Genomic DNA, 18,563 nt, shown 5'->3' on the forward strand with positions numbered 1-18,563 from the left:
AATGAATTTTGTATCACACATAGGACAGAGTTGTAAATTTTTAAAGCGTTGAAAAATAGAGTACTTTTAATGGTCAAACGACTACCATTGAAGTCATTAGAGAAAATCAGTGTGCAATCAGTCACTTGTGGGGTGAGCTCCGAAGAAACTACTTGGAATTAAGGTCTTGCAGGTCCTTAGACCAAGTCTCAACAGTCAGTTTCTAGTTACCTTGCACAGGGAGTCTGGGAGCTCTGGCTGTCCTTGGTGCTGACAGGATCCACGAACGCTGTCGAAATTGCAGCACTTGACAAAAGCACACTTCTGGGTGGACTCATACTCTACCCTCGGAAAAGTAGAGGCCTTTGGGGTCCCAGGACCTCAATTTCACAGCTCGAACTTTGCTACCACATCCGGCGGCTCCAGGTGCAGGGGTGACCATGCAGCTTTCAATCATGGACTGGTTGCACCAAAGATGCTTTGCAGCTCCTCTCGAAGTCACCTCTTTCAGGATGCAGGATCTCAGGAGTGGGATCATTGCCGACATGGTCGCTATGCTCTGGAGTCAGTGATGTCCAAGAAGCTGTTGGTTAGTGGGCTGGCAAAAGTAGTCTATGATTACTTCGTTGCTTAGAGGTCGTCTAAAAGGCGATAGTGGCTCGAAACTTGGTGAGAGCTTCACTACCACTCCTGGGATGCAGGTCATCAACTTTCTTTGGGCTCACTCAAGAGGGGCCCAACAGGTTGCACTTCTTGTGATGCAGCACGGCGATTCTTTTGCAGGTGACTGGTCATGGGAGTCTGTTTTAGTTTCTGGCTTCTACTGGAGTCCCACTTGCTGGGAGCAAGTTTTCACCACTGGCACATGTCAATCACACAGTTCCAGTATATGTTCTCCTCAGGGCTTTAAGTGTCCTGTGACGGCGTCTTCTTTGTGCCTCTTCTCGATTTAAAGTCAGAATTGAGGTTCCAGCGCCACGCGTGACCCTTAAATACTGGTTTAGGGTGTGTTAAGTGTGAGAGGGACAGTGGCCAATGAGCTACTGGTCTCTGTGGCTAATTTGCCTCAAACGTGATGAATTTCTTTGGGAGTATGTCACTTTTCTACCCAGAACCCACTATTTCTAAGGTTTGCCAACATGATAGAACCTTCCCTTGGCTGTACAGACCTCTTAGCCCACCCTAATTGTGTGGTTAGCCTTTTGGAGGTGTACGCCTCCTGAATAGCTAATTCTCCCGCCTATAGCACAAACAGAAGGAGGGCAGACTCTTGTCTTGGTGGCAATTGCCTCAGGAAAGCCCACCAACGCAAGAGAAAGCTGGCAACTTGGTGGGCATCCTCTAAGGATGCCACCAGGGTCCATGCTAGCTAATCCTGGGCCCAAGAATCGTGCTCAGGGTTAAAAAGCACGTGTTTGATACCAAACTTGGGGGAAATCGGCTAGGCCATCATGGAGCTGGACATCTGGGGGTTGCCCAGGTGCCAGCCCATGTTATCCTATGGGCCGCTCGTCAATTGTGTTAGCATTACGTTTTAAATGCTATCAAAGGTTCATATATTCTCCTGCATATACGTCGACACTCACAACACAATGCACCCCGCCTCCTGGTCTATAGAAGGCCTGCTTAGTGGTGACTGACCTGTGCTATGGGAAGGGACTCTGCCTGCTCTTGGTGTGGACAAAGTCGACAGACAGGGTGGCACAATCAGTGCTGCAGCCCTGGTGTCCCCTTTACCGTCCCTGGCCTGGGTACCACTGTTACCATTTACCAGATCCTTACAGGGGTGGTAAAGACCTTGCTGCTGCAAATGGGGCAGAAAGTGGTGGGGAGGTGCATCTGCAAAGAAGCCCAGTTTGCTACACACAGCTTTGTAGTGGGCAAGGAGGTAGGAAAAATGCCCTTTGACTCTTGTGAGATCTTAACGTTTGCAGTCACCTTCCCCCAGTTTCCACTTCTGCCTCATCTATCCCCATGGTAGCTGTTGAAGTCTCAGTTACTCCCCAGTTTTTCCCTCATACCACTTGGCGGTGAGTGAGTATCTGAGATTCTTCTCTCCTCTGCTTTATTAACAACATTGTCAACTCTTTCAACTTTTTAAGCATCTCTTATGAGAAAGTGCCATGCCCACATTGACCACCAACACTGGGAGGCATAAGCAGAGGCTTAACAGCCGCCAGGCCTACAGTGCAGAAGTCCACTCCAAAGACAGATGAAGAAAACTCATTCTGGGCTTCAGTTTGAAGCAATAACTGTAAGCTAAACATCTCTGCATGCTGTCTTCTGTCTCTTTTTCCCGGTGTCTGATTGCTCATGGGACGTAGTGTCAGTGGTAGCCAGGGATGGGCCAGGATACATGCACCTAGGACTTGATCCTCAATTAGTTTCTTATCTTAATATTTACATTTCGCACACCATCCTATGGTTGGATAGTGAAATGATGTCTTGATCGTTTTTCTCAGACCTCAAGTGACTTCCAAGCTGGTCGTGAGATTTCAGCACCAACTGTGGCAGAGCGCTATCCTGCTGGAGCTTGCTGGATTCAGGTTAGTAGAGAGTTGGCTGTCTTGTAGTGCTTTCTTTTGCTTGTATGTCTTGCGTGATTTTAATAGTCAGCTTCACTTCCTGCATTTTAAAACAGATAGAGGTAATGGACATGGACAAATCATGCTGAGGTTGGGGCTAATTGGAGAAAAGGCAATGGTAACTGTGTCACATTGTCATGGTCCGAGTATTAGGGTATCTAACGCCAGCCGTGGTGAAGCTCCCATTGGACCAGGCATGAAATGCTAAGCTACGAAATCTGGGTTGGGCAGGACATTCTCTATTCTGGCTTGTCCCACAAGGCTGCAGGCTACAGGCTGCTTTCAGGGCTGGATGGCCTGCCATGATCACATCTTTACAGCCTCACATTCTGGTGGCAGCCTCCTTCTCTATGGATCTAGTTTAACAATTTTGCTAGGGCTGATTTTGGTTCTTTGTCCAGAATCCATCTCCCCTACCTGTGGTCATCCATTAAAAGAGTATTGTGTTCTTGTTAACCATAAGAGGGCATGTTTGTGATTTCCAGATCACCTCTGAACAGATGGAGCAGATAGAAGATTAGAAAAAAATGCAGAGCTTCAAATTAAGATACCATTTTAGGCCACCATATGTGCTACATGACAAATTTGTGGAGGCTCAGCAAACGAGTGGTGGCCTAGTTTTCTCACATAAAGTCTTGGTTAATGCCCTGCATTTCAGTAGATTCAAATACTTCATTGATCTCAGTCTGTAGCAGAACCCTAGCTGCAAATGCAGTATTCTGCTCAACACTCAATGCTGTGTGCATCCTCCTCAAATGCCTCCAAATCTTAATCCTCATCTGTTTCCAGTGCTCCACATTACACACTTGTGGGAGTTGTACTGTATTTCTCACTGTATGAAAGCTCAAATGTGTGCCCGAAACTCTGTCCTTATTCCACAGCCTTCATTTTTTTCAAATAATTGTAACCTTTTCTTCAAATATGAAGATGCTGCCTTGCTCTCCTCTTTCAACGGTTTGCACATTGTCTACTAATACAACATGCTAGGGAGCTGGTAACCCATGAGGAACGGCACTGATCGTATGGTGAAAATGAAAGGCCCATTTCAGAGGCCTTCTGTCTTAGATAGTCATCAGTTGTACATAGAGAGCTTAAATATGTTAATAATTAGATTCAGCCTTTCAGAGAAGTAATTAGCTTTGACTAAAGAGTCTACTACAAAACAGGCAGAAAGACACGCAAACATGCAAAATTGCCATCTAACCCCACTGCTTTGAAACCATGTGAGTGGTAGCATATGCAATGACAATAAGAAAGAGTTCAGACCCTTCCTCTTAGACTTAATACAATGGAACTGATAGCTCCAAATTAATATCCTATTTTGTATTAATGGTGTGAAAATTATTCCAAGCAGATCCATGCCAAACTCAGTGCAGGTAGAAAACAAAATAGGTTTTGGGTAATCTACAGTCTTCTTGGAAGTGGGGTTTATTTTGCGATCATTAATTGATATAAATTGATCATGTTGGATGTCAGCTGTTGTCCACTGGGACAGAGATAATCTTACAGAATTCTATCCTTGTGGACTCTGTAAAGTGGCTAATAAAGAATTGTTTTTGTCAGTCAATACGTCCAATGAGCCATTGAGGTCCTTTGTAAGCACCTGTGAAAGACATGGCCTTGTGTTAAAAAACATATACTCTATTCCAAGTTGCTGGAGTAGAAGGTGGTCTTCGTGGTCCTGGAGTAGTTTGTCACCCTTTTTAATTGTTGAAAAAAGGCAGCATTGGCAGACACTGCCCTCATCACTTTAATTCACTGATTATTCGAGCAGATAGATACCCAGTCAGTCAAACTCTACCAGTTATTCGTGGATTGAGTTTTTTAAAAATTGTTTTTATTAGCATTTTTCAATGTAAAAAAACATTCTCCCATAACAAGGGAAAAAGACAAGGCATCGAAAGACGCACCAGTATTCACATTTAAAAACGGACCCAAATCCTTCCTTTCATCTCGAAGAGTTCCAAGGAACACCCGGGGGAATTGTATTCCAGCCACCCTCTGTTCGCCATTGAATAATGTAGCATAAACGTTCAATGGATACTTTTAACATAATAACCACTGCAACTACCCTCCCCTCACTCCAACCCCCTCCCAGCTTCCTCCTTCCATTTGAGCACAAATGGAATGGTGGGCGAATGGCTGATAATGGAACATAGCTTCCATCTCATTGCATGCACCCAGGGGCAACTTATAACTAACAGGCAAGCCTGCCTCCAACTCAACAAGTGGGGGTTCTGCAGTCCAAAGGGATCAGGGTGTCCGTCATGGTAGATTTGGTTCATCTAAGACTGTCTCTAAGGTTTGAGTCATCATCGCCCATGCTTGTAGGTTTGTCCGATAACTTGTCTTCACACCTAGTGTGTCTCATATTTGCTTCTTCAGTCCCTGCCTATTCCATGCGGTCGGCCCTCTATGTCTGGATCAATGGAGGTCTGGGACTAAGCCAATTGGTTGCTTTCTTTCTCTTGGCCACCATTAGTCCTAGCTGGGAATATTGTCTACTCAGTTTCTTATTAGGATTCGTGGAAAGCAGACCCAAGAGGCATAGTTTTACATGATGTCACCCACCCTGTCACAGTGGTGATATAACACAGGACCAGCGTTCAGTAAGCCACTGTAGTTGGACAGCCCCAATCCATGTGGAGGAAGTGTGATTCTCTAGCTCCACATTGAGGGCAAATTGGGGGACTGGTCAGGTAAATGACATGTAGTCTCTTGGGTGAGAGATACGCCTTATGCACATAGTTGTATTGTATCAATTTCACCCTGGCATTAACGGATACATATTTTACCCCAGTATGGATCTTGCCCCACTCCTTTGCTGTGATCACCTCACCACCAGCCTGTTGCCACTTATTCTCTATGCTGAGCGGCGCCCCTCTCCCATTATCTATACGGATTGAAGGGGGTAGCATCCCGGTTTCAAAGGCTTCTCCATATGCTACAAACAGTTTGTCAACAACCACATCTGTAAAGGCCTTAATAAAATTCAACAGGAAACCTATTACCCCATGGGGACTTAGCAGTTTCCATGGATTGTATTGTGCCCTTAATTTACTGTTTTGGTCAACGGGCCCCCAGTGTCTCCCATCTCCCGCTGTCAAGGTCGGAAGCCCAAGGCCCCCCAAATATTGTGGGGGGGTGGAGGGGATCAGCCATATTGATGACAGTTGGGTAGTATACACTTTCATCAGGCGATCAACAAAGACCTTGTTAATGTCATGCTGCGTAGTAGCGATCTGTCTGTCCGTGGACCTTAGTGTGAGAACCGACTGATTAATAAATTCTGCTTTAACCAGACGCGCTAGCACTCATGGATTCAATTAATTCTTCCTTGTCAACTTGTAGAAGTAAGAGATGTGTCATTTGCAGATAAAGCAAGAGACATCAGAGGCACAGGAATGGAGCCAAAAGGTAATACTATTCAGACATTCTTTATATGCATTTTAGCTAGGCAAAGCGTAGGGATCCCAGTTGGACCCCTTCTTCTTGTCAGATACACGCATGTTTTTTCTTAGCCTCAAGTCATTTGAGAGGTCTGTCAGACATGATCAGTATTGATGATGATCCATGCAGGAAGCAAGACTTTTAACCCATGTGTGCTGCATGTAGTTTAGGGGTACAAGTAAAGAACATAGATGGGGTGCACAGTTGTCTGAAAATGTTAAGGTGGTTGAGCAAGAGTGGCTCTGGGAGACATATTGTGTGATATGCTATGTAGGACGATAACATGCCATGTATTGCTGTAAGGACAAGAATGAAGTGTTTAAAGAATGCTTTTCATTTGTTCGATAGTCAGACAGCTTCATTGTGGTACAAGGAGGTGGATGTATTCCTAGAGAGGCTGAAAAGTGTTTTAGGTGGAAAACATTAAAGTTGCCCTAAGGGTAGATGAACTAATGATGGAAGCTAGCTGCAAGGCTTTTGCATTAATCAAGCTTGCATATGAGCAAAGCATTGGTCAGAAATTTGGCAGCGTGGGACGGGAAGGTGTTGTCAAATTTTCAGACTTCAGTCAATGGATCCCTGCTGTGGTGGTAAAGTCGGTGAATTCATGCTGGAGACAGGCTGGATTTCAAAGTAAAGTTTCTGGTGAGACAGTTAGCCCAGTAGGGAATGAGGATGTTAGTGAGATCATTTATGTCTTTAAAGATTTACGTATAAGGGACGGGTGGCCATCCAGTCTTTGACAATGATTCTGTGACAGGTCAGGCTATGTCCCTATCCATTATAAGTTACAGCCAACATGGCAAAGTTACAAGAGTTTGCACATAGATTCTTGAAACAAAACAACAGGATAGACCACTGGAAGTTCTTCTAGTTACTTTAGTTACTGTCCTATCCCTGTTGGCTGAGGTTCATTATAACTTGTTTATCCCATGCTTGTACAAAGTGCTAAAAGAATTCTGTCTCTGTGTTCCCCTGGTGTTGTCTCAGAACTACTTGCAGATGTATAAGCACTCTCTTCCTAAATGATCATCCAAATTTGCTGATATTTCTTTTATGGAGTTGCAGTAGGATTCCTTCCCTTGTTATATCACTGTTTCCATTAGATTGTGTTAACTGAAGTTTTTCTATTAATGGATGGGATCTCCCTCTGCTGTTTCTTTGGAAATTGTGTCATTTATTCTTCCTCTATTACTGTCTATTCCTGAGTGTGCATTATCCTTTTTGGGCTCAGGGCATAGCTCCAGAAATCTCTCAGCCTTGGGTTTCTCCATTCAAATAAAGAGTTCCTCATTCCTAATTATGGGTATTGTCTCTAATTTTGCCTCTGGAATTTCTTTTCCTTATCATTCAGACTGATTTATCCCTATTTCTATTGTCTGGAATTCGACTGGAATTGGAATTCAACTCTACCTCCTATCCTGTCTGGGAGTTCTCCATGTTTAGTTAGAACGTACCTGGATGACTGGAGACAATTTGACACAAAAACATTCCACTTGATCTGATTTTTTTAGGTGACTGAAGAAAAAGAAACCTATTTTTCTAATCCCCACAGATTTCTGTCTTTATTTTGCTATTGGCAGGTTGGCTAGCAAATTGATGTATTTTCTCTACTGCTACATGAATTAAGTGTGCATTACGTTTTTTCCCAGATAGTTCTTATTCCTTGCGATCTCTCACTATCAGTCTGCTTTGTTTTAGTTTGTATTTATTCATCCATTTTGGTATTTGTTTTCTTCACTTTTTTAGGCCTGCTCATTGATTTGGTTCCTTGGTTTTGTTCCTAGTACTGGTCTCAACTCATACGTGTTCCTGTACCCCTTGTAACATCCTCCTCAGAAATCTTGCTATAGTTTGTACTGGCAGCTTTGAGGAACTCTCAAATCAACACAGCCACCACCGGATGAGGCACGTTTGGTTTCACAGTATTTTGTTTTTGGTCAAGGGCAAACTCCTATACCACTTTCAGGAGTGAAATGTTATCTTCCACCCCTTCCTTCAAATCACATCCATTTAGAGTTATAGAAAACTATCAGATTGTAATTTTTTTTACATATAACCTACATTTGTGTGCAAGATATACGAAAGCTACTTTGTTTTACGTTGTTCCGCTCTGGAAATGACATGCAGGGCCTATGTAGGCACCACTTCTGCACGCTGACGTCAATTCCTTTCTTTCTGCACCGCCCGACTCCGATCTGTAGCTCCCTTCATGTTTCTCAGAGACATTTTAGCTCCAAATTTCTTCAGTGTGCTAGGGATGTCACTGCCAAAAACTACTTGTATTAAGCCTCGTCACTACTGTCGCAAACACATGTCTGTGGCAGATACCCACCAGGTATGCCTATGGTTCCTGGGGTTGAACCAGGACTCAAAGGTCTGCAGCAACTGCACAATGATGAACCTGAAGGCCATCAGGGGGAGCAAGGCTTTAGGTCTCCAAGAATAAAAAGACTCCTTGTCATTGCCTCTCCAACTCATGGTCCACATCCAAGGTTCAACCCCGATCACCTTTCCGCTCCTGGAGTCACTGAAGCCATTTCAGCAGCCAGTCTACTTCACGCTCCATGTTTTCATGCTAAAAAGAAACACAAGAAATCAAAGTGGGACTCCGTTTCCTTACACCACTTGCATTCGCTTCAGCAGGTGCTGGTGCAGTGCCATTCTACTCAATCTTGCTCCTGAAGTCAGCTGACTTCAGAGCCGATCCCTCAACTCCTGGCGGCACAACCAGAGATTCCGGGGCCCACTAGTTCAGGTCAAAGAGTTCCTGGCAGCCAAGAGTTCCGAGCAGGTCAAAGAGTTCTCGGCAGCCAAGTTCTGGCTTTTCGTGTCCCTTCTTACTCCGTCTAGCGTGACTTCAGGCCCCAAGAAGCCGAGAGGCCGGCCATCTGGAGTACAGCTGACAGGTTCATCCTTGGTGCCAGTTAGACCCTCTGAGCCCTTCATGCCTCAGAGTCCACTTCTGACCCCGCAAACTGTGCCAGCCTTGGGTGCTTTGACCCCAGTGCCAACCCCATTGATGCCAAAGCAGGAGGACCTGATCGTTCTCTCAGACTTCGAGTCGGCTCCGATCCAACGTCAACTGATGTTGCTCCCGGTTCAGTTTGAGGCACCTTTTACCCCACTGGATTTACCAGCCCCATAAGAGAGGCAGTCCACTCTTTCTCTCTTTGGTACAGACTCTGACAATGACTATGACTCGGGCGATGAGTTTGCTCCACCCTACCTTAATGACAATTGGTACGAGGGCTGACAGGAGGCTAGTGGCCTCAATACCTCCATGGAGATTACTTTTTCTCTCCCCCTGCACCAGCCACGGTGAAATCTGACTTTTACGCTATTGTCATGCTTAGGGCAGCTGAAGTTCTTGACTGACAGCTCCCCACTTTGGAGGTTAAAACGAATTTCCTTACTGAAGTCCTTCAACGATGACAGACTTCTTCTGAGCCCCTTCCCCCATTAAACTAGGAAATAATCAACACTGTATTGGAGGCCTGGGCCAACCTTATTCAGACCCACCTGTCAGTTGGCAAATCACCAGGCATCATTTCCTTGCTCCAGACATCCATGCCTTCACCTGAGAGCCTTGTGGTGCAAGCCTTTAGAAGGCAGTCTAATCTGAATAAGTTCACTTCCACTCGCCCTGACAGGGAATCTAAAGGAGTGGATATGTTTAGCAAAAGGGTCTTTTCTTCCACCACCTGGCCCTTTGCTCTGTTTACACCATCTACTTGTTAGTGTGCTACTCCCACGACCTTTGGAATTCGGTGGCACAAGTCCAACCCTGGTGTGCCTGATGACTTTCAACCGGTCCTGGCTCAAGCAATCCAAGATGGTCGTAATGTGTCCCAGTTAACAATTCCTTGTGGCTTGGCCACCACCGATTCCATTGTGCGGACCATTGACGTCCAGTTTTGTTTGTCATTTGTAGTATTGCCGCGTCCTCGTGACTCCTGTTCTACGTCTCGAGCTCGTGTTAGAGAGAGCTCGAGACACTCGGAGTCAAGAGGACGGTTGAGGCGGTAGCTGCGACATCGCAGCGGTCTATTTACAGATTAAAAGATATTTACTTTACCTACGCTTGTAGTCTTGATCACTACAAGTATTTCTGGCGACGAGGAGACCGCTGCATGGGACCCATTTTCCTCGTCAAAACAAAGCAGGAAGTACAGCTAATAATAACGTCAATCTAGGTTCATGATTGGTTATTTATTTTCTGTTTTCACGAAGAACTGAAGCAGTTAGTTTGAATTTTTGGTCCAACTCTGCCATCTCATGGATTTAAGAGGTACTGCACTTTGATTTTATGAAGGAAATTAATTTTGACAGTTCGTTTTTTTGTTTGCTGCTTATATTACAAGGAAACCTCAGCGTTTTTTTTTAACTGTGATCTGCTGTGGATCTTATATTGATATTGGCGTAAAAGTAAAGGAGGTTAAGTAAAAATTCTGACTGGGTTTCTTCAGCTTTCATTGTCTTCTGCGTCACACACCCTGTGATATTACTTACCTTCTGCACTTGTACTGTTTTAAGAATGCAGTCTGTGAATCCACCTCCATTTTTTTTGGAAACACCGGGTAACCCTCCAATTCCATGGAAAAATTGGTATGATGCATTTGAAATGTACTTAGGAGCAATTGGTGCAGCACGCTTCTGTCCTGAAAGAAAAAAAATAATTTTACTCCATTCCCTGGGATTTGAAGGGAGATCTGTTTTTAAATATCTTCCTTCCTTGGTATTGGAAGAAGGAGAAGAGATTGATGAGTATGCCGAAACAGTAAAAAAATTTGAACTGAGGTTTGACATACAACCCAGTTTAGTCGTTATTAGGCACAAGTTTTTCAAAAGAGAACAAAATCCTGGTGAAGACGTGGATACCTTTGTATCAGCACTGAGAAAACTTGCAGCTGATTGCCAATTTCAGGCGTTTAGTGACCAGCTGGTCAGAGACCAATTTATTGCTAAATGCACGGACAAGACTATCCAACAAAAACTTCTTTCTTTGAGCAATCCGTCACTGGATGAGACATTACGATTGGCAAAGAGTATTGAGACGTTTAAAGTGTCTGTGAAGGAACTGGAATCCAGAACGACAGAAAATATAGGATTAGTGAATTCTCAGGATGGAAAAATGTTAAAATCAACTAAGACTTTTTCCAAAACATTTTTTAAGCAAAGCAACATCTGTTTTCGGTGTGGTAATCAGAACCATATTAAGAGTGGCAAAGGATGTCCTGCTAAGAATGCCACATGCAGGAAGTGCAACAAAGTTGGACACTTTGCCAAAGTGTGTCAGAGTGGCACAATGAGTGTTGGTTTTCAAATAGTTCAGGGGTGGCGTATGTTACAGAAGTAGATGATAATGATGTAGATAGAATCCAAGAAGAATTCAGAGACATGGTGATGATTGTCTCAGAGGATCACATAGTAACTGGAGATCCTACTAGGTGTGTGGATCCTTATGTTGAAATTGGTGTTGGTGACAAAGTGATCAAACTTTTGGTGGATTCTGGAGCTCGGATCACAATGATTACTCAAGAGCTGTGCAAGGAGGTTTGGGGAGAGAGAACTCTCTGTGCACCTGACAGAGCACCTGTCTCTTATGAAGGGAGAAAGATTGAATTGGCTGGTTATTTCGAAGATGTACTTGAGTTCAAGGGAAGAAGAATTTTTGACAAGGTTTATGTGGCGATAAAGGGACTAAACATTTTAGGTTGGTTCCATCAAGGTTTATTCCAAATGGTTTTGAGGCCAGGCACTAAGGAACAGGTATCTGTTGTAGAATCAGACGATTATGCAGCCAGTCTGATAAAGGATTTTCCTTTGGTGTTTTCTGAAACGTTGGGCACCATTGAAGGATTTGCTCATGTGATAAAAGTAAAAGAGGGAGCCATTCCAGTGAAACACAAATTTAGGAGTGTACCATTCAGTGTGAGGGACAAATTGGAAAAGGAGTTGAAGGACTTGTGTATGAAAGGTATCATTGAACCTATAGATTCCTCTTTGTGGTTGTCTCCCTTGGTTATTGCAAGGAAGAAAAATGGCGATTTGAGGGTATGTGTGGATTTGCGCAGTTTGAATAAACATATTTGGGTAGACTCGCATCCTTTACCTAATATTACGGAAATGCTGGCTACTATTGGTGAATCAAGATGGTTTTCCAAGTTGGATCTAGCTACAGCATATCATCAGATTGTTCTAGACCCGGCCTCAAGGCATCTTACTACTTTTGTTTCACCTTTAGGCACATTTCAGTATTGCAGGATGCCTTTTGGGTTAGCCTCAGCAGCAGCTGTTTTTCAGCGAGTAATGTCTCAGATGTTAAAGGACATAAAAGGGGTAGCTGTATTTCAAGATGATGTGTTGATCCATGCAGCGTCCAAAGAGGAACATGATCACATTGTAAGGAAAGTGTTAAGAATCATGCAGGAGAAAGGAGTGGTCCTAAAAAGTGAAAAATGCCAATTTTTGCGTAATAGTGTCGAATATTTAGGACATGTTGTTTCTGAACAAGGGATTGAACCCAAACCAGGGTTGGTCAAAGCGATTATGAATGCTTCTCCACCATCAGACAAAACAGGATTGAAGTCTTTTATTGGTTTGTGTGAATTTTATTCACGGTTCATGAGTGATTACGCTACTAAAACTAAACCCTTAACGAATTTGTTAAAGAAAAATGTTGTTTTTGTTTGGAGTAAGGATTGTCAGGAAGCGTTTGAGTGGATTAAGTCACAACTAGTTGGGCCTAAAATCCTGAAACCTTTTGATCCAGACGTGCAGTGTATCATAACTGTTGATGCAAGCAGTTTCGGTGTAGGTGCTGTGTTGACTCAGGTGAAAGAAGGTACGGAAAAAACTTTGGGATATGCCTCAAGAGTTTTGAGAGGGTCTGAATTAAACTTTTCTGATGGCTACAACTACCTGTGGATTCCTCACCTCATGAATACTCCCATGGCGCCAGCATTCGACGGAAATCTTCTTACTAGTCTCTGCACGTCGACGAGGACGTCACTGTCGCCCACGCGACGCCGACTGACGTCATACAGGCAATAAGAGGTCCTCGACGACGTGCGGACGTCAGTTCCCTTTTTTCCGTGCATTCGAAACGGTTATCTTCGAGGGAGCAACTGTTACTCTTGCGGTTACAGTGTATATCTTGCTGCGTACTCTTTCTCTGTGGAAATAATGTCGCAGAGAAAGTCTGGATTTAAGCCTTGTCGTGAGTGTGGAGGCAAGATGTCGGTGACGGATCCTCATTCCGATTGCCTTTGGTGTTTGAGCTCCGACCACGACGTCTCGACTTGTGATTCATGTCAGCACATGAATCCGAAGGCCCTTAAAGAACGTGAGGCGAAGCTGTTTATGGCCAAGTCAAAGGAGAAGCATCACAAGAAGTCTTCTCCAAGACATCGGCGTCATCGAGACTCCCGGCGCCGTAGAGAATCTCGGCGTCATTCAAGGGAGGCTCGTTCCAGGTCTCCGGATCGGCACCGAAGGACATGGGAGGTCAGCCCCACGGTGACGCCGCATCCTTCGACGCCGTTGCCCTCTCCGGCGTCTCCAACTTCGCCTGGACAGGCGTCGGTGATTGAGGTATTGGAGCCTCAAGTGTTTTCTCCGGCGCAGACGCCGAGGCCGGCGTCGGGGTCGCCTCCGAGACAGGCACCCCAGTATCCGGCTTTTCCCACCCCTGGAGCCGATAGTTCCGCATTCTTGAATGCAATGTATGCCATCTTCCAACAGATGGCTCCAGGGGGTGCTCCGGCTGGGCCTTTGGCCTTTTCTTTGGGTGATCCTGCGCCTCTTCGGCCGGCACCCTTTATGCCCTTTCTCCCGTTTGGGAACGTGGGCTCGGCGCCAGTGTCGGCGCCGGTGGCCGCTCCGGTGGCTTCGGAGGGATTGGCCCCAGGGATTTCCATCCCGTCGACGTCGAGATTTCGGCCTGTGACTCCGGTGGGTCCATCCGTTTCAACTGCTCTTCAGTCGGCGCCGAAGTTACCTGTGGCGCCGGATGCGGCGTCGGTGGCTTCGGAAGATCGGCGCCGATCTCCGACTTCGGCGGAGGCATTGTCGACTCCGCGGATTGAGCAACGACTGCATTCAAGGAGGCGTGCTCTCCGGGTACTAGAAGAGCAGGAGTACCAACGAGCCCTAGAGGAAGGAGAGCTAGAGGACTCGGGTGATGGGCTGCGTGGACTGGAGTCGGCCAGTGGGCTGGACACTTCCCCTGAGTGGGACCTTTCGTCCCCGGGGGAATATACTGAGGAAGCTGCTTCCTTTCATACAGTGGTACGGAAGGCAGCTAGTTTTTTGGACCTGCCTTTGCCGGTGGTGGAGGCGAAACAAAACCTTTTGACAGAGGTGTTGCATCCGGCCTCAGCCGCGGCGGAGCCTCTGTTACCTTTTAATGACGCTCTGCTGGATCCGGTTTTAGAGGTGTGGAAGAGGCCGGCATCTTCCCCAGCAGTTCACAGAGCCGTGGCCAGGAGGTATCGGACGGCTCCAACTGATCCTGGTTTCCTATCTAGGCACCCTACGCCGGAGAGCTTGGTAGTGCAGGCCTCCTGTTCGTCCAAGTCAGCGCCTGGTTCTTTTCCGACGGTGCCTGGGGACAGAGATTCAAAAAAGCTAGAGGCGCAGTCGAAGAAGATTTTTTCGTCCTGCAGTCTGGCGTTAAAAGCCACCAATGCAACCTGTATCCTGGGAGGTATATTCATGCTCTGATGGATGACATCTCCTCTTCGTTTACAGAGCTTCCCCAGGGTCTTTTGGATCTTGTCTCTGATGCCCAGGCTGCTGCGACCCAAATTATCCAGACGGGACTGGATACCACCGACTCGGTAGCCAGAGCAATGGGCACAACTGTGGTGGAAAGGAGACAGGCCTGGCTCCGTAACTCGGGCTTTTCGGCAGATGTACAGTCCAAATTGTTGGATCTCCCGTTTGATGGGGACAAACTGTTTGGGGCTAAGGCTGATTCGGCCTTGGAACGTTTTAAGGAGAGCAGGGCCACGGCTAAGTCGTTGGGACTCCAAGCTCCTTCTTCCACGGCCTCTTCCAGATTCTTCAGGAGGTTTCGTGGATTTGGGCGTGGCTCTTCCTCCTCTTCCTTTCGGGGAAGATATCAGCAACCTGCCTCTTCCCATCCCTATAGATCTTTTAGGGGGAGGGGTAGGGTCCGCACCAGGGGAGCCTCTCAGCAGCACTCTGCCTCTTCCTCATCCTCTGGCGGGGTGCAGCAGGGGAAGCAGCCTTAGGCTTCCACCATTTCCCACTCACTCCTCTCCTGTAGGGGGAAGATTACAGCATTTTCTCACCAAATGGGAGACTGTTACGTCGGACACTTGGGTTCTCAGTGTTGTGGGAAAAGGCTACACCCTTCCCTTTCGGGAGTTTCCGCCCCTCATCCCGCCCCGCCCTTCGTATTGTTCACAAGAACACCTCCTGTTGCTAGAACAGGAGGTAGAAGTCCTCCTTTTAAAGGGCGCGGTGGAGTTGGTCCCGGAGCAGGAAAGGGGTCAAGGAGTTTACTCAAGGTATTTCCTGATTCCCAAGAAGGATGGTCGTTTGAGACCAATTCTGGACCTGAGGATCTTGAATTGGTTCCTCAAGCAGGAAAAGTTCAAGATGCTGACCCTAGCACAGGTGCTTTTGGCGTTGAACATGGAAGACTGGATGGTGTCTGTCGACTTGCAGGATGCTTACTTTCATATCCCGATACTCAAGTCACACAGGAAGTATCTCCGGTTTGTGGTGGGATCGCAACACTACCAGTTTGCGGTCCTTCCGTTTGGTCTTACTTCAGCACCTCGAGTCTTCACGAAGGTGATGTCGGTGGTTGCGGCAGAGCTCAGAAGGAAGGGGATAGCAGTATTCCCTTACTTGGACGATTGGTTGATCAAAGCCAAGTCCCCGGAGCTTGTGTTGCGTCATCTGCAGTCAACAACCCAGTTGTTGTTCGACCTGGGCTTTTCGGTGAACGAGCCCAAATCTCACCTAGAGCCCTCTCAGCGCCTCCTGTTCATAGGGGCAGTACTGGATACAACATTGGGTCGGGCCTTTCCTCCGCCTCAGCGGATTCAAGATATTCAGGATTTGGTTCCAATGTTTCGAAATGGAGCGGTAGTTCCAGTCCTCAAGGTCCTTCGTCTGCTCGGTCTTTTTGCCTCCTGCATTCTGTTGGTCACGCATGCTCGCTGGCACATGAGGGCTCTTCAGTGGTGCCTCCGAAGGCAGTGGTCTCAACACAGAGGGGATCTAGAGGGTACTGTCAAGATCTCCAGAGATGCTGCTGTGGATTTGAAGTGGTGGATTGCAAGCAACAATCTTTCACAAGGAAAGCCGTTCCAGCAGTCGCCACCAGTGGCCACAGTCATAACGGATGCTTCCACTCTAGGGTGGGGAGCTCATCTGGGGGATCTGGAGATCAAAGGTCTTTGGTCTCCAGAGGAACAGATTTTTCACATCAATCTGTTAGAGTTACGGGCTGTACGTCTGGCTCTCAAGGCCTTCCTCCCTTCCCTTCGTGGTCAGTCGGTACAGGTCCTAACGGACAATACTACCACGATGTGGTACATAAACAAGCAGGGAGGAGTGGGGTCGTACCTTCTCTGCAGAGAAGCTCTTCGACTATGGTCCTGGGCAAAGGACCATCGGATTTGCTTGATAGCAAACCATCTGGCCGGAGTTTTGAACGTGCGTGCGGACAGTCTCAGTCGCCACTTCTCGGCAGACCACGAGTGGCGTCTCCATCCAGATCAAGTCCGTTTAATCTTCCAGAAGTGGGGGTTTCCTCGGGTAGATCTGTTCGCCACTCGAGAGAATGCGCATTGTCCGTTGTTCTGCAGCCTTCAGTATCCGATGCAGGAAGCGTTGGGGGACGCGTTTCAAATGACCTGGTGCGGCCAGTTGCTTTACGCGTTTCCTCCCATACCCTTGATTCCTCGAGTATTGAGGAAGATTCGCCAAGACCGGGCTCTAGTAATCTTAATAGCTCCGGATTGGCCAAGGAGGGTGTGGTACTCCGACCTTCTCCAACTCTCAATGTGCCCGCCGCTCCGTCTCCCTTTCAGGGCAGACCTCCTCTCACAGTCGCAGGGGCAGGTTCTACACCCCAACCTCCAGAGTCTGCACCTACATGCCTGGAGATTGAACGGGGCAACCTGAGTTCCTTCTCTCTCCCGCCTGAGGTAGTGGATGTTATATTAGCGGCCAGGCGACACTCCACTAAATCTATCTACGCTAATAGGTGGTCTAAATTTGTTGCGTGGTGTGGAGAGAGGCAGATTGATCCTTTACATGCTCATCTATCGGACGTTTTGTCTTTTGCTCTATCTCTGGCGCAGAAAGGTTGTGCAGTGGCTACCATTAAAGGTTATTTATCGGCCTTGTCAGCCTTCATATGTCTTCCAGACCAACATCTTTATTTAAATCCCCAATTGTTATCAGATTCTTGAAAGGTCTTCTAAATCAATATCCTCCAAAGCCATTCGTTATGCCGCAATGGGATTTGTCCTTAGTCCTGACTTTCCTTATGGGGTCCCCTTTTGAACCTATGCATTCTTGCCCCTTGAGGTATTTGGTTTTAAAAACAGTCTTCCTGATAGCTATAACATCAGCAAGGAGAGTGAGTGAGTTGCAGGCCTTATCAGTAAAACCCCCTTATACAACTTTTTATGGGGATAAGGTGGTGTTGAGGACCAAGGCTGCTTTCCTCCCGAAGGTTGTTTCACCCTTCCATTTGGCTCAGGCAATTACTTTGTCCACGTTCTATCCTCTGCCTCATCCTTCCAAAGAGGAAGAAAGACTGCACCGTCTGGACCCAAAGAGAGCGTTGAGCTTCTTTATCGATAGAACAAGGGATTTCAGGCTGGAGGATCAGCTGTTTATTGGATACGTGGGCAAGAGGAGAGGAAAGGCAGTCCACAAGAGAACACTATCCAGGTGGGTTGTTCTTTGCATTAAAATATGTTACTCTTTGGCAAAGAAGGATCCTCCTGAGGGCATTAGAGCTCATTCCACCAGAGCTAAGTCGGCCACTTCGGCCTTAGCCAGAGGTGTTCCTGTGGTCGACATCTGCAAGGCCGCAACTTGGTCGTCCCTTCACACTTTTGCAAAACATTACTGTTTAGATTCTGAGGTTAGAAGGGACGGCCATTTTGCACGGTCAGTGCTGCAGGATTTCTTGGTTTGACCATTTAGGCACCCACCGCCGGGCGTGGTACTGCTTTGGGACTCTATTCATGAGGTGAGGAATCCACAGGTAGTTGTATCCATCAGAAGAACGAGTTACTTACCTTCGGTAACGACTTTTCTGGTGGATACATTAGCTACCTGTGGATTCCTCACGGTCCCACCCGCCTCCCCGTTGCCTTTCTGGTCTTGCCAAGTAATCCTTGAGTGCGCTCCTCTTGGTCTTTGAGGGTGCAATAGATGTATATATAATATATTTATATATATATATGTATATATGTATATATCTTTATGTATATACTTGGTGTGTGTATATATTTTAAAAGAGAGAGTTTTATATATATATATATATAT

The 18,563-nt window shown here is 46.4% G+C and overlaps 1 protein-coding gene across 5 annotated transcripts in view; it reads left to right on the plus strand.

The window, feature by feature from the left end:
• The window catches only part of WDR91 (WD repeat domain 91), a 178,295-nt gene that overhangs the window by 54,040 nt on the left and 105,692 nt on the right, over window positions 1–18,563 (plus strand). For 4 of the 5 annotated variants that reach the window (XM_069227939.1, XM_069227940.1, XM_069227942.1 and 1 more), the window contains exon 9: window positions 2,442–2,525. The exons of the other annotated variant lie outside the window; for it this stretch is intronic. In XM_069227939.1, the coding sequence (XP_069084040.1) occupies window positions 2,442–2,525 (84 nt within the window). The remainder of the gene's footprint in view (window positions 1–2,441; window positions 2,526–18,563) is intronic. 5 annotated transcript variants of the gene reach the window in all.

The sequence above is a fragment of the Pleurodeles waltl genome, chromosome 4_1 (assembly GCF_031143425.1).
Source record: "Pleurodeles waltl isolate 20211129_DDA chromosome 4_1, aPleWal1.hap1.20221129, whole genome shotgun sequence".
In the NCBI taxonomy this organism is placed as follows: domain Eukaryota; kingdom Metazoa; phylum Chordata; class Amphibia; order Caudata; family Salamandridae; genus Pleurodeles; species Pleurodeles waltl.